Source organism: Elephas maximus, chromosome 6 (genome assembly GCF_024166365.1).
Source record: "Elephas maximus indicus isolate mEleMax1 chromosome 6, mEleMax1 primary haplotype, whole genome shotgun sequence".
NCBI classification, from domain to species: Eukaryota; Metazoa; Chordata; class Mammalia; order Proboscidea; family Elephantidae; genus Elephas; species Elephas maximus.
This window is the reverse complement of record NC_064824.1, coordinates 95,433,846-95,448,977: the sequence shown is the minus strand read 5'-3', so window position 1 is coordinate 95,448,977 and position 15,132 is coordinate 95,433,846. Positions and strand designations below refer to the sequence as shown.

At 39.1% G+C, this 15,132-nt stretch overlaps 1 protein-coding gene across 4 annotated transcripts in view; it reads left to right on the top strand.

The window, feature by feature from the left end:
- ANKRD44 (ankyrin repeat domain 44) overlaps window positions 1-15,132 on the top strand; it is a 381,499-nt gene that overhangs the window by 251,852 nt on the left and 114,515 nt on the right. For all 4 annotated transcript variants that reach the window (XM_049888893.1, XM_049888894.1, XM_049888892.1 and 1 more), the window contains exon 10: window positions 2,717-2,831. In XM_049888893.1, coding sequence (XP_049744850.1) covers window positions 2,717-2,831 — 115 coding nt within the window. The remainder of the gene's footprint in view (window positions 1-2,716; window positions 2,832-15,132) is intronic.

Below are 15,132 nucleotides of genomic sequence, written 5' to 3'. Positions count from 1 at the left end.
CTGCCACTGAGTCAGTTCCAACTCATAGCTACCCTATACAACAGAGTAGAACTGCCCAACAGGGTTTCCAAGGAGTGGTTAGTGGATTCAAACTGCCAACCTTTTGGTTAGCAACCAGACTTTTTTTTTTTTTAATAATTTTTATTGTGCTTTAAGTGAAAATTTACAAATCAAGTCAGTCCCTCACACAAAAACCCATATACACCTTGCTGCATACTCCCAATTACTCTCCCCCTAATGAGACAGCTTGCTCTCTCCCTCCACTCTCTCTTTTCGTATCCATTTTGCCAGCTTCTAACCCCCTTTACCCTCTCATCTCCCCTCCAGGCAGGAGATGCCAACATAGTCTCAAGTTTCCACCTGATCCAAGAAGCTCACTCCTCACGAGCATCCCTCTCCAACCCATTATCCAGTCCAATCCATGTCTGAAGAGTTGGCTTCGGGAATGGTTCCTGTCCTGGGCCAACAGAAGGTCTGGGGGCCATGACCACCGGGGTCCTTCTAGTCTCAATCAGACCATTAAGTCTGGTCTTATGAGAATTTGGGGTCTGCATACCACTGCTCTCCTGCTCCCTCAGGGGTTCTCTGTTGTGTTCCCTGTCAGGGCTGTCATCAGTTGTAGCAGGGCACCATCTAGTTCTTCTGGTCTCAGGATGATGTAGTCGCTGGTTCATGTGGCCCTGTCTCTTGGGCTCGTAATCGCCTTGTGTCCTTGGTGTTCTTCATTCTCCTTTGATCCAGGTGGATTGCGAACAATTGATGTATCTTAGATGGCTGCTTGCTAGCTTTTGAGACCCCAGATGTCACTCTTCAAAGTGGGATGAAGAATGTTTTCTTAATAGATTTTATTATGCCAATTGACTTAGATGTCTCCTGAAACCATGGTCCCCAGACCCCTGCCCCTGCTACACTGGCCTTTGAAGCATTCAGTTTATTCAGGAAACTTTTTTGCTTTTGGTTTAGTCCAATTGTGCTGACCTCCCCTGTATTATGTGCTGTCTTTCCCTTCACCTAAAGTAGTTCTTATCTACTATCTAATTAGTGAATGCCCGTCTCCCACCCTCCCTCCCTCCCCCCTCTCGTAACCACGAAAGAATGTTTTCTTTTCAGTTTAAACTATTTCTCAAGTTCTTATAATAGTGGTCTTATACAACATTTGTCCTTTTGCAACTGACTAATTTCACTTAGCATAATGCCTTCCAGGTTCCTCCGTGTTATGAAATGCTTCACAGACTCCGCAGTGTTCTTTATCGATGCGTAGTATTCCGTTGTGTGAATATACCATAATTTATTTATCCATTCATCCATTGATGGACACCTTGGTTGCTTCCGTCTTTTTGCTATTGTAAACAGTGAGCAGCCAGACTTTTAACTACTATGCCACCAGGGTTCCTCTCATATGTTATCTGATGTATATACATATCACCTGGCCACCTGATATATATATATCCTATATATTTATGTATAGGAAACCCTGGTGGCATAGTGCTTAAGTGCTACAGCTGCTAGCCAAAGGGTCAGCAGTTCGAATCCACCACGTGCTCCTTGGAAACTCTATGGGGCAGTTCTACTCTGTCCTATAGGGTCGCTATGAGTCTGAATCAACTCGACGGCACTGGGTACTGGGTAAGGTATATATGTATATATCTGTGTATATATATATGTATAAAATATACATACACACAGATCATTTGATGTGTGTGTGAGGGGGTGGGGAGTAGAGAGGAATGAGGTGGAAAGGCAGGAAAGCCACATTTTGAAAGACCTTGCCTGTCTTGCTAAGGTATTGAAATTCCATTCTTAGGCATTCAGAAGCTGTTAAAGAATAATAATAAGTGGGTGTAGGGTAGGTTGTGTCTAATGATCCCATTTGTATGTGAGAAAGATTGCCCTAATAGTAGTCCAGATATGTTAGAGGCCGTCCAGATTACACACACACACACACACACACGCACACACACACACGTATGTAAATATTACAGAATAAAGGCACAATTACATAGTGTCTTTATTCACACAACTGGTTTTCAAAATATTAACTGTACCTAGGAATAAAAATTTGAGAAAAGATCAGTATTTGTATTCATGTTGCAATTTATTTTTCCCATCAAAGTCAGAAAGGGATTATGTTTTTTGTAAACAGCTGTTATGTTGTAAACGCTAAATGTGAAAACTTATTGGCAACAAATTAACTGATTCTTAAAGTTAAATGCTACACTCAGAAGTTTTGGGTATAGAGTGAAGCATCTTAAATCCTGTATATGAGTGCTAATTTCAGTTTTTAAAGTATTTGCCCCCTTGCAAAGCCTACACATTTTTGGTAATTACTTCATTCTGTAGCAAAGATTCTTACTAACTCTGTTTTACCAATACTCCTGGCTAGAAAAAAAAAAAAAAAATGGGAATTGGTAGTCTGAAAAACCAATAGTAGGATTCATTAGAATGAAGGGCTGTATAGATATTGTGAGTAGTTTATAATGATCTTATTATGAGAGCCAGCAGGGTCATGGCCTGGAAGTTGTATAATATGTATAATAATAATAATTTGGATGGCAACTAGTTCCCTTAAAAAGCATTCTTGTACTTCAGGCAGAGATGCACACTGCTTTGGAAAAGAAATCAACGTTTGGTCAACATGAAGGACTAGCATAGACTGTAGTGTTTGAATCGACCTAAGTCCTTGTGTTACCCTGTGTGATAAACATATCTCTTTCAGGAGGCGAAATTGACTGTGTGGATAAGGACGGCAATACTCCCCTCCATGTGGCTGCAAGATACGGACATGAGCTTTTGATTAACACCCTAATAACCAGCGGAGCCGACACAGCCAAGTAGGTTTCTGCAAAAATATGGTAGTGTAATGGCCGCGTATGGGAATCATGCCAAACGGACTCTGCCATGCCGTAGATAGTTCCCGTTTATTGAGGTTAGGTGAATTTGTACCATTACACTAAGCGCAAATTAGATTTGAAATAAATTCAGTGACTTTTAATGATGGATACAAGGAAGAACCAATTTTATTTTTCAGCTACATAAGGATGAGGCCTATTCAGTGGTTTTATTTATTATTAACTTTATTATTAAACTGTATTCTTAATTCTGCTTTCTAATATTGTTTTGTTCTTTTCCATGTTAGTTAAGCAGGGAAAATGAAACATAATTAGACAAATTCAGAATTAATGGGGTGCTTGCTTAGCTTTAATGATGCAGTTATAAGGTAGCGATTGAGTAAATCTGTCACAACAGAGAGTGGGCCTGACCTCATTCTGCGCTTCAATTCAGCAGGAATATATAAAGCATCTATACCCAGTGCCCAGTGCCATTGAGTCGATTCTGACTCATAGTGGCCCTATAGTGTCTTTCAATTCTGGGTACTATGGGGGAATTCAGAAGAAGTAAATCACTTGGGTGAAGTAGCTAATTTTGTTGAGGACCACAGCCCATTTAAGACAAAGAACCATGCAAGATAACATAGTGAAACCTGTGAGAGCTGGAACTCAACAGACTGCCTTGTTTTCCTGAGTCTTGCAAGTTTTCTGCCTTTGACAGAGTGCAGTCTTACTACTTTTCTATCACTGTTAGTGGAAGATATTTGAGTTTTCCTTCTCTCAAAGGGTTCCACCTTACACGCTTTCTCAGGCTTTACTGTGTGTAATAAAGTTCTAAATGAAACATGACTTAAGTGGCAAAATATTATAGACAATATATGCCATAGAGTATAGACAGGAAGGAGAGACCTCGAAGATGGCCAACATTTTCTGAAAAGCCTTCAAGGAGAAGGTGAGTCTTAAGAAGGCTTTGAAGGGTGAGAATTATTCGAGTAGAGCAAACGGTGGCAGACATCCCAAGCAGACAGGAAATCAGAAACAAAAGATGAAAAAAATACAACTCAAGGAAGAACTTGTCCTGACAGAGGTGAGGGTGTGTGATGGTGCTGGGCTCTGTCCAGAGGCAGCACACTGTGGTGGCTGGGAGCACATGCTTGGTGGGCCACTGTCTGGGCTCCAGGCCAAGCTGTTCACTTAAGAGCCATGCAACCTTGAACCCACTGCCCAATCTCTCTGTACCTCAGTTTCCTCATCTGATAAATGGGCATAATAATAGTTCCCACCTATAGGTTTCTTATGAGGATTGAATGATTTAATTACTAGTAAAGCACTTCATATATAGTCAGATGAGTATGAGTTAAATCAGTATATCTACTACGTTTATTAAACAAGATAATTCATGTAAAGCTCTTTGAACAGTGCCTGGTACATATTAAGATATCAATAAATGTTAGTTATAATTTTATTACTTAATAGTGGGTAGTAGAATCAAATTAAAGAGAGTCTTAAATGTCTGAATGAAGAGTTAAGAACAGTATGAGGGCAGTGTTATATTAGGAATTTTGTTTTATTCATCTAATGTTGTGCAACAGAGTTGAAAACCTTGCCTGAGAATGAGCCAAAATGTAAAATGGTCTGTAGTGGAATCATATTTTAATTCAAGTTTGAAGTGAATTATATGGAGCATTCTGGGAGATTTGCAGTATATAATGATTTACCATCATCAGTTCAACATTAAGTTGAGCTGGGTAACAATCACATTCTGGGCTCCCAGCCTAGTGGCGGAGATAAGAACAGCAGCAAATGACCATTGTGAGATATGTTATGATGGAGGTTTCAACTAGGCTGTGGATGTAGAGTCAGGAAAGCACTGATCCTCTGAGTTCCCCAGAAGAGGTGACATTTCAACCAAAGGAAGAATGGTAGGAATTAGTCAAGTGGGCAGAATTGTGTGGTGTGGAAAGATAGAAGGTGAACTAAGGAAGGACATGACAGGAAAAGGGAACGGCATTTACAAAGACACAAACATGTGCACGTGTTGAAAGCAGACTCCGAAGGCCAGATCGTCTGATGTGTGGTGGGGAGCGGAGAGGAATGAGGTTGAAAGACAGGAAGGCCACGTCTTGAAAGACCTTGCTTGTTCTGCTAAGGTGTTGGAATTCTCTTCTCAGGCATTCAGAAGCTGTTAAAGAATAATAAGTGGGTATAGGGTCGGTTGTGTCTAATGACCCCATTTGTACGTAAGAAAGATTGCTTTGATAGCAGTCCAGACATATTGGAGGCAGTTCAGACTAGAAACATTTGCAATGTCCAGGGAAGAAAAGATGAGGGCTTTGGCTAAGGCAGAGGATGTGGGACACAGATGAGGGAAATGTACTCCCAGCCCCAAAGAGCCACATCTCACAACATATCTGGGGATAAGACATGCCCCCTTCAGTAACAGGGGCTCATTAAGGCAGTAATTGAGTGTGTGTGTCAAGAGCAGTGCTGTGACAAGGGAAACCAAGTAAGGGGAAAAAATATCAAAATGAAAGAGAAAGTTGGAGAAGATTAAATTCGCTAAAGCACTCCCCCCACCCCCCCCAGAAAATCACTGTTCCCTGGGCTCTTGTAGGTTTATGCTGTTGGGTAGCTTACTGAAGAGGAGTAAAACAGGCCTTTCCTTCTGTAAATAAGTAAACCAACAAATAACAGTTATGAAAATAGCCATCTTCATTCATAAAATTATGGCTAAATGTATTTAAAAAGATCTCTATATGACAAGTTTTATCATCATATAAAATCTTATTCTTATGAATTTATTTGAATATTATTCTCCAGCCTTGGTTAGAATGTTCTTTGTTATTCTTTTTTGCTTCTCTGAGCCTTAAGTCAGAGTACTTTCTGGAACATGGCTCAGTGTTCATGTGGTGTCAAAGCCCTTGTGGTGTTTATTCTTCAATTTTATTTAGTTTGGCTCTAGGATTTTAATTTGCCTTCTATCTTATCTTTTTCTGCCTCAACTGCAGCAGAATTAGGGATATGGTAGTTATGCAGGTAATTGGGTTTGATAATTATTCATTCACTGAGTGTTTGTTGAAGGCCTGCGTCAGCCACTGTATCAGGCTCTAGAGGTACAGAGGTCCCAAGCCACTGGGGACAAGAATTAAATAAGCAATTACAATCCTATGTACTAAATGTGATGCCAGGGCAATTGTTAGGTATCACTGGGATATGGGATACTATATCTGGGGTATTGAACCCAGTCTGACAGGGCCCAGAATATCAATAAATCTAAAACAAATTTACAAAACAAACAAACAAAACTACAGAAACCAAGAACTTTGAAATGAGTTTCACAGTTTAACCATAGTAACAAACACTCATGGGTATTTACCTATACTAGGCACCACTCTGAGGGGTTATATTTAACTATGACAACAACCCCATGTGGTAAGTGCTATGATTATCCGTTCTACAGGTAAAGTAAATGAAGCGCAGAGAGGTTCAGTTACCTGCCCGTGGTCACATACCTACTGAGGGGCAGAATTGGGATTCTGTCCTCAGCCATTTGGATCTGGAGCCTCAGGGCCTGAGCACAAGGCTCGCTGTTTCTTTGTAATCGGTGGTGTGGTAGTTCATGCTTTGCCAAAACTACATCACCATTTTCAGGGGACTATGGTGCTGACGGCTGATGGCTAAGGGGCTAACTCTTTAGAATTCAGTATGTTGTTGTTGTCAGGTGCTGCCTAGTCAACTTCTATTCATAGTGAACCCATGTACAACAGAACGAAACACTGTTCCGCCCTGCAGCATCCTCGCAATCGTTGTTATGCTTGAATCCATTGTTGCAACTACTGTGTCAATCCATTTCGTCAAGGGTCTTCCTCTTTTTCACTGACCCTCTGCCTTACCAAGCATGATGTCCTTCTCCAGGGACTGGTCCCTCCTAATAACACGTCCAACGTATGTGAGACCATCCTTGCTTCTAAGGAGCATCCTGGCCATACTTCTTCCACTACAGATTGGTTCGTTCCTCTGGCAGTTCATGGTATATTCAATATTCTTCTTCAACACCATAATTTAAAGGCATCAATTCTTCTTCAGGCTTACTTATTCATTGTCCAGCTTTCGCATGCATATGAGGCATTTGAAAAGACCATGGCCTGGGTCAGGTGCACCTTAGTCCTTAAAGTGACATCTTTGCTTTTTAGCACTTTAAAGAGGTCTTTTGCAGCAGATTTGTTTAATGCAATGCATAGGAATGGAAGTTTTGCAGTAGTTGCAACAAAGTGGTGGGACAGTGGACTTACCAGACAACACAGAGGCCTTTATTCAAACTACTGTGCTGCATTGTCATTGCCCTCCACCCTCCCCCGCCTCCCCGCTACTGGTTCAGACATGTCATTCATTTATTAAGTCTACCTTTATTCATTTCTCATTGGCCCATGTCTATCAAAATAGTGCTACACAGCACCAATGAGATCCCAAATACAAACACATGTGCCAAAACTTGGCAGCCATATGTGGTTATAAGGAGGTCATTCAGATGAGCCAAAACATGATTTTATGTTGTTTGTTTTATATTATCACCAAAATGAAAAGACAATTTAAAAATTCTCACAAACAATTCTCAAGACCCTAAAGTTATTTCCAGGGACCCCCAGGCACACACTGACTAGCTTGAGAAACCCTGTGAGAAAGGGGCAGAGAGATAAGAGGTTTCAGGTGGAGGGGGAAGCATGTGCAAAAGCCTGGGGGAGGACAGAGCGGGCTCTTATGAGGAACAGATAGAAGTTCAGTGGAATCTAGAAGCCATAGAGCTGAGGCAACAGCCAGATCGAGAAGGGGCCTTTAAGCCACATTAGAGTGCTTGGAGTTGATTTGACAGGAACCACTGAAAATGTCTGTAGGTTCCAGGTATCATTGTTGTCAGTTATACCCAGATGTCCAGTAACTTAGGGGTACATGGTGAATACTTGGAATGGCATAATTAAATTAAGAATTTTTTTTATTTGATCATTTGCATAAGAATCAACAAATCATTGCATTTTTACTCAGTGGGCAAAAATAAACCAATCCCACCTCTCTAGGAGAGTTGTGAAATAATTATTGTAATGGATTTTGAAATGTGGAAAGATAACCGAAATGCAAACCAAACCAAAAAGCCAAACCCGTTGCCATCAAGTCAATGCTGACAGCAATTCTGTCTTGCCTTTTAAGAAATTGTATACCTGATTATCAGGAACCACAATCTGATTACAATTTCAAAACTCGCAGATTGCTGATTACCCAATTAACCTAATAATAACTGGAGGGCAATTTTAATGCTAATATTTATCATAAACGCTTACCAGGCACCACCCTGTCTAGCACTTTATGTGCATTATCTCAATCTTTACAATTACTCTATGAGGCAGACACTGTCATTATCTTTATTTTCCTGATGAGAGAACATGTAACTTGCTGAAGATAAAATAGCTGACAAATGGCAGAACAAGGACGCATACCCAAAGGTTCTGACGCCAAAATCTATTACCTTAACCACAGTGAGTTTTTTACCATACAGCCTAAAGTCAAGCTCTAGAAAATACTGGATTAGTAAGGGCCTCGTCCTTTGATTCCAAGGGGACAGCTTAAAATACAAATATTCTATTGGTGCAAAGCCCTTTCTTCCCTTACCAATGGACAGTCTTTCAGACTTCATTTATTCTGAAATAACTGCGTAGGACATGCCAGCTAACAGCTAAATTAGAAATAGCTAATACAAATGTGTCCCATTAATTTTCTGACTGGTCAAATAAATGTAGCCTTTTAACTGGAATTGATCTCCTTTTTCCTATAATTTGTGCATTGTTAAGTTGAACGTTATTTGGCATCTTTATTTCTTGATCTTCCTCATGAAGTAAGAGTGATACTTCTTATTTGACTAAGACAGTCAAATCCTAATTTTCCTGCTAAAGGTTTTGTGATCCTTCCTTTGTTAGCAATTTTATTTTATAACAAGGGAGTAATTTTACTTTGAAATGCATGAATGGTTTCTGAAATGATTCAGAGATTCTGACTTCTGTTTTTCTTCTTTCCAATCTCGACCTGATATTTAGTTTTCCTATTTGAACCATGGAGCTCTGGTGGCGTAGTGGTTAAGAGCTCGGCTGCTATCCAAAAGGTCAGGAGTTTGAATCTACCAGTTGCTCCTCGGAAACCCTATGGGACAGTTCTACTCGGTCCTATAGGGTCACTATGACTTTGAGTCAGAGTGGACTCAACTGCAACGGGTTTGGTTTTATTTGAACCATAGAATCATATTCAAATATAAATGCCAGTAGCACTTGAGTCTAACCCATAATGTTACTTGAGGTGGTGGCTTTACTATGGAATAAAAATTGTACATCAAACAGAGTTTTTTTGCTAGTCTTCTTAAATTAGTTTTGTTTCTCTTCTGAAGTTTATAAGTAGCAGTGAACAAAAATGAAATAACTACTGTAAAGTATGATGAATTATCTAAAGACAAGTTTTAAGTGGGAAGGTTGATTAAAATTATTGATAATGAAGTTTATGGAATATATTATAATACTAATGCTGATATACTATCGCTTATACTTTTTCATGTTTTTCCCAATTGCTTTCTTGAAGTTTGATACTTTTTCTCTAATCCATTTGCTTCTATTATTTTATATAAATATGTGTTTTATAAAATAGGTTATATATATATTTTGTGTGTGTATATATAATATGATATATGTGTGTATCTATTTAAATAATGAAGAAAGCTAACAGAGATCTTGAGAAATCCATTCCTTGATTTCAGGCACACAAACTTAAAACCATCCCAGAAAATATTCTATCCATTTTCTTCTTCCAAATCTCTAGAGATATTTAATCATACATTTTTGCCTTATCTTTCCAAAACAAGTAAAATGGCTGGGTAAAATCATATTAGTTTAAATTTCCATTTAGTAAAAATATCTTAAATCATGTACATTAAAAAATTAGCATGTTTTACTCATATCAAAAGGGAACAATATAAATAGTGCATAAATAGAAAAGCCTTCTCTCCCATTCCCCAGCGCCCTCCTCCTTTTCATGAGCTTCAAGGTCATCATTGATGCAATTGCTCTTCCAACGTTTTTTTGTAACTGATGAGAGAGGCAATTACAAGCAGTTCTCCGCTACATGACACTGCCCGAAGACCGGCAAACTGCATCTCTTGATGGATGCCAGCTATTATGTACACTGGGTTGGAAATCTCCATATAGGGAAAGGAAAACGAACAGAAGGAAGACTGAACCAACGTGCCAAGAAATAGAAGTTATGATGGAAAGAGAAAGTGGTGGCTAATTGTTCACAGACTCGGATTTTGCCAAACACTGAGTACCACAAAATACCTGTGGATATGTATATACTTTTGCATATTCACACACACGTAATAATAACATTTGAGATAGCAAATAAGATTCTTGTATCCAAAGCTTAACAAATTCAAATCATATGCCAGTGAGTTTCTCTATGAATCGTAGAATCTGAAAGCAGGCCACTTTCAGCTGGAGAAAAAATTTGAATAGTTAATGCTGTGGGGTGCAAATGTATATGGCCCCATACTGGCTTGTGTTTTGCAAAGGATTTACAAAATCTGAAATACATTATTTGACTAAAATGAGATGTCATGAGAAATAATCACTAACATTTTAGAAATGCTTTAGAAGTACACAGGAATCACCCGATGATGCTGTTGTGGACTACAGTTCAGCACATGGATCCTGGTCCTTGTTTGAGTGAGGGGGAGTGGAGGAGACAGGAGAGGGATTTTATTCTGAAGGCAAAAAGTGCTGCCATCAGCAGTCTGCCTGTCCCTTAAGGGATCATCCTGAGGACCATGTGTGGTAGGGGCTCAGTCTAAGAAGTAATTTTCTAGATTCTTTCTGTAATACTGTTAGAGAACATGTGCTAGGTTTATGAAATATATGCAAGATAGTGTTTATTAGTCTTCATTGTGTTGTTTTTTTTTTACTGGAATCTCAGTGAGGGTTAATGTACAACATCAATATCTATTAGGAAGATGAAGTTTCACCTGCAGAAGGTAAACGTTAGTTTTTACTATCAACTAAAATTCCATTTTTAATAATACGGCCATTATTGACTATAAGCAATGTTCTCAGCACATAATAGGTTGATGATAAATATTTGTTAATCAATTCTAGGAGTATAAAAGGTTACTTTTCAAAGTTGAGAGTTGGCATTCCTCATCGTTGTTATCTCCAGCACCTAGGATAGTATCTGATGCTTAAAAAGTGTTGAATAAATAAATGAATGAATAAATGAGATACACAATTGCTAAGCTAAAAGAAAAATGAGAGAAATTCATTTTAGATTTAAAGAGTCACTGTTTATATGAAATTTTTTTTTAATAACTTTTATTAAGCTTCAAGTGAACGTTTACAAATCCAATCAGTCTGTCACATATAAGTTTACATACATCTCACTCCCTACTCCCACTTGCTCTCCCCCTCTTGAGTCAGCCCTTTCAGTCTCTCCTTTCTTGACAATTTTGCCGGCTTCCCTCTCTCTCTATCCTCCCATCCCCCCTCCAGACAAGAGTTGCCAACACAATCTCAAGTGTCCACCTGATATAATTAGCTCACTCTTCATCAGCGTCTCTCTCCCACCCGCTGACCAGTCCCTTTCATTTCTCATGAGTTGTCTTCGGGGATGGTTCCTGTCCTGTGCCGACAGAAGGTCTGGGGAGCATGGCCGCCGGGATTCCTCCAGTCTCAGTCAGACCATTAAGTTTGGTCTTTTTATGAGAATTTGGGGTCTGTATCCCACTGATCTCCTGCTCCCTCAGGGGTCCTCTGCTGTGCTCCCTGTCAGGGCAGTCATCGATTGTGCCCGGGCACCAACTAGTTCTTCTGGTCTCAGGATGATGTAGGTCTCTGGTTCATGTGGCCCTTTCTGTCTCTTGGGCTCTTAGGTGTCGTGTGGCCTTGGTGTTCTTCATTTTCCTTTGCTCCAGGTGGGTTGAGACCAATTGCTGCATCTTAGATGGCCGCTTGTTAGCATTTAAGACCCCAGACGCCACATTTCAAAGTGGGATGCAGAATGATTTCATAATAGAATTATTTTGCCAATTGACTTAGAAGTCCCCGCAAACCATGTTCCCCAGACCCCCGCCCCTGCTCCGCTGACCTTTGAAGCATTCATTTTATCCCGGAAACTTCTTTGCTTTTGGTCCAGTCCAATTGAGCTGACCTTCCATGTATTGAGTGTTGTCTTTCCCTTCACCTAAAGCAGTTCTTATCTACTGATTAATCAATAAAAAACCCTCTCCCACCCTCCCTCCCTTCCCCCCTCGTAACCACAAAAGTATGTGTTCTTCTCAGGTTTACTATTTCTCAAGATCTTATAATAGTGGTCTTATACAATATTTGTCCTTTTGGCTCTGACTCATTTCGCTCAGCATAATGCCTTCCAGGTTCCTCCATGTTATGAAATGTTTCAGAGATTCGTCACTGTTCTTTATTGATGCATAGTATTCCATTGTGTGAATATACCACAATTTATTTACCCATTCATCCGTTGATGGACACCTTGGTTGCTTCCAACTTTTTGCTATTGTAAACAGAGCTGCAATAAACATGGGTGTGCATGTATCTGTTTGTATGAAGGCTCTTGTATCTCTAGGGTATATTCCTAGGAGTGGGATTTCTGGGTTGTATGGTAGTTCTATTTCTAACTGTTTAAGATAACGCCAGATAGATTTCCAAAGTGGTTGTACCATTTGACATTCCCACCAGCAGTGTATAAGAGTTCCAATCTCTCCGCAGCCTCTCCAACATTTATTATTTTGTGTTTTTTGGATTAATGCCAGCCTTGTTGGTGTGAGATGGAATCTCATCGTAGTTTTAATTTGCATTTCTCTAATGGCTAATGATCGAGAGCATTTTCTCATGTATCTGTTGGCTGCCTGAATATCTTCTTTAGTGAAATGTGTGTTCATATCCTTTGCCCACTTCTTGATTGGGTTGTTCGTCTTTTTGTGGTTGAGTTTTGACAGAATCATGTAGATTTTAGAGATCAGGCGCTGGTCGGAGATGTCATAGCTGAAAATTCTTTCCCAGTCTGTAGGTGGTCTTTTTACTCTTTTGGAGAAGTCTTTAGATGAGCATAGGTGTTTGATTTTTAGGAGCTCCCAGTTATCGGGTTTCTCTTCAACATTTTTGGTAATGTTTTGTATTCTGTTTATACCTTGTATTAGGGCTCCTAGGGTTGTCCCAATTTTTTCTTCCATGATCTTTATCGTTTTAGTCTTTATGTTTAGGTCTTTGATCCACTTGGAGTTAGTTTTTGTGCATGGTGTGAGGTATGGGTCCTGTTTCATTTTTTTGCAAATGGATATCCAGTTATGCCAGCACCATTTGTTAAAAAGGCTATCTTTTCCCCAGTTAATTGACACTGGTCCTTTGTCAAATATCAGCTGCTCATACGTGGATGGATCTATGTCTGGGTTCTCAATTCTGTTCCATTGGTCTATGTGTCTGTTGTTGTACCCATACCAGGCTGTTTTGACTACTGTGGCTGTATAATAGGTTCTGAAGTCAGGTAAGGTGAGGCCTCCCACTTTCTTCTTCTTTTTCAGTAGTGCTTTGCTTATCTGGGGCTTCTTTCCCTTCCATATGAAATTGGTGATTTGTTTCTCTATCCCCTTAAAATATGACATTGGAATTTGGATCGGAAGTGCGTTAAATGTATAGATGGCTTTTGGTAGAATAGACATTTTTACTATGTTAAGTCTTCCTATCCATGAGCAGGGTATGTTTTTCCACTTAAGTATGTCCTTTTGAATTTCTTGTAGTAGAGCTTTGTAGTTTTCTTTGTATAGGTCTTTTACATCCTTGGTAAGATTTATTCCTAAGTATCTTATCTTCTTGGGGGCTACTGTGAATGGTATTGATTTGGTTATTTCCTCTTCAGTGTTCTTTTTGTTGATGTAGAGGAATCCAAGTGATTTTTGTATGTTTATTTTATAACCTGAGACTCTGCCAAACTCTTCTGTTAGTTTCAGTAGTTTTCTGGAGGATTCCTTAAGGTTTTCTGTGTATATAATCATGTCATCTGCAAATAGTGATAACTTTACTTCTTCCTTGCCAATCTGGATACCTTTTATTTCTTTGTCTAGCCTAATTGCCCTGGCTAGGACTTCTAGCACGATGTTGAATAAGAGCGGTGATAAAGGGCATCCTTGTCTGGTTCCCGTTCTCAAGGGAAATGCTTTCAGGTTCTCTCCATTTAGAGTGATATTGGCTGTTGGCTTTGCATAGATGCCCTTTATTATGTTGAGGAATTTTCCTTCAATTCCTATTTTGGTGAGAGTTTTTATCATGAATGGGTGTTGGACTTTGTCAAATGCCTTTTCTGCATCAATTGATAAGATCATGTGGTTTTTGTCTTTTGTTTTATTTATGTGATGGATTACATTAATGGTTTTTCTGATATTAAACCAGCCTTGCATACCTGGTATAAATCCCACTTGATCAGGGTGAATTATTTTTTTGATGTGTTGTTGGATTCTATTGGCTAGAATTTTGTTGAGGATTTTTGCATCAATGTTCATGAGGGATATAGGTCTATAATTTTCTTTTTTTGTAATGTCTTTACCTGGTTTTGGTATCAGGGAGATGGTGGCTTCATAGAATGAGTTGGGTAGTATTCCGTCATTTTCTATGCTTTGGAATACCTTTAGTAGTAGTGGTGTTAACTCTTCTCTGAAAGTTTGGTAGAACTCTGCAGTGAAGCCGTCCGGGCCAGGGCTTTTTTTTGTTGGGAGTTTTTTGATTACCGTTTCAATCTCTTTTTTTATTATGGGTCTATTTAGTTGTTCTACTTCTGAATGTGTTAGTTTAGGTAGGTAGTGTTTTTCCAGGAATTCATCCATTTCTTCTAGGTTTTCAAATTTGTTAGAGTACAATTTTTCGTAATAATCTGAAATGATTCTTTTAATTTCATTTGGTTCTGTTGTGATGTGGTCCTTCTCATTTCTTATTCGGGTTATTTGTTTCCTTTCCTGTATTTATTTAGTGAGACTAGCCAATGGCTTATCAATTTTGTTAATTTTTTCAAAGAACCAGCTTTTGGCTTTGTTAATTCTTTCAATTGTTTTTCTGTTCTCTAATTCATTTAGTTCAGCTCTAATTTTTATTATTTGTTTTCTTCTGGTGCCTGATGGATTTTTTGTTGCTCACTTTCTATTTGTTCAAGTTGTAGGGACAGTTCTCTGCTTTTGGCTCTTTCTTCTTTTTGTATGTGTGCATTTATTGATATAAATTGG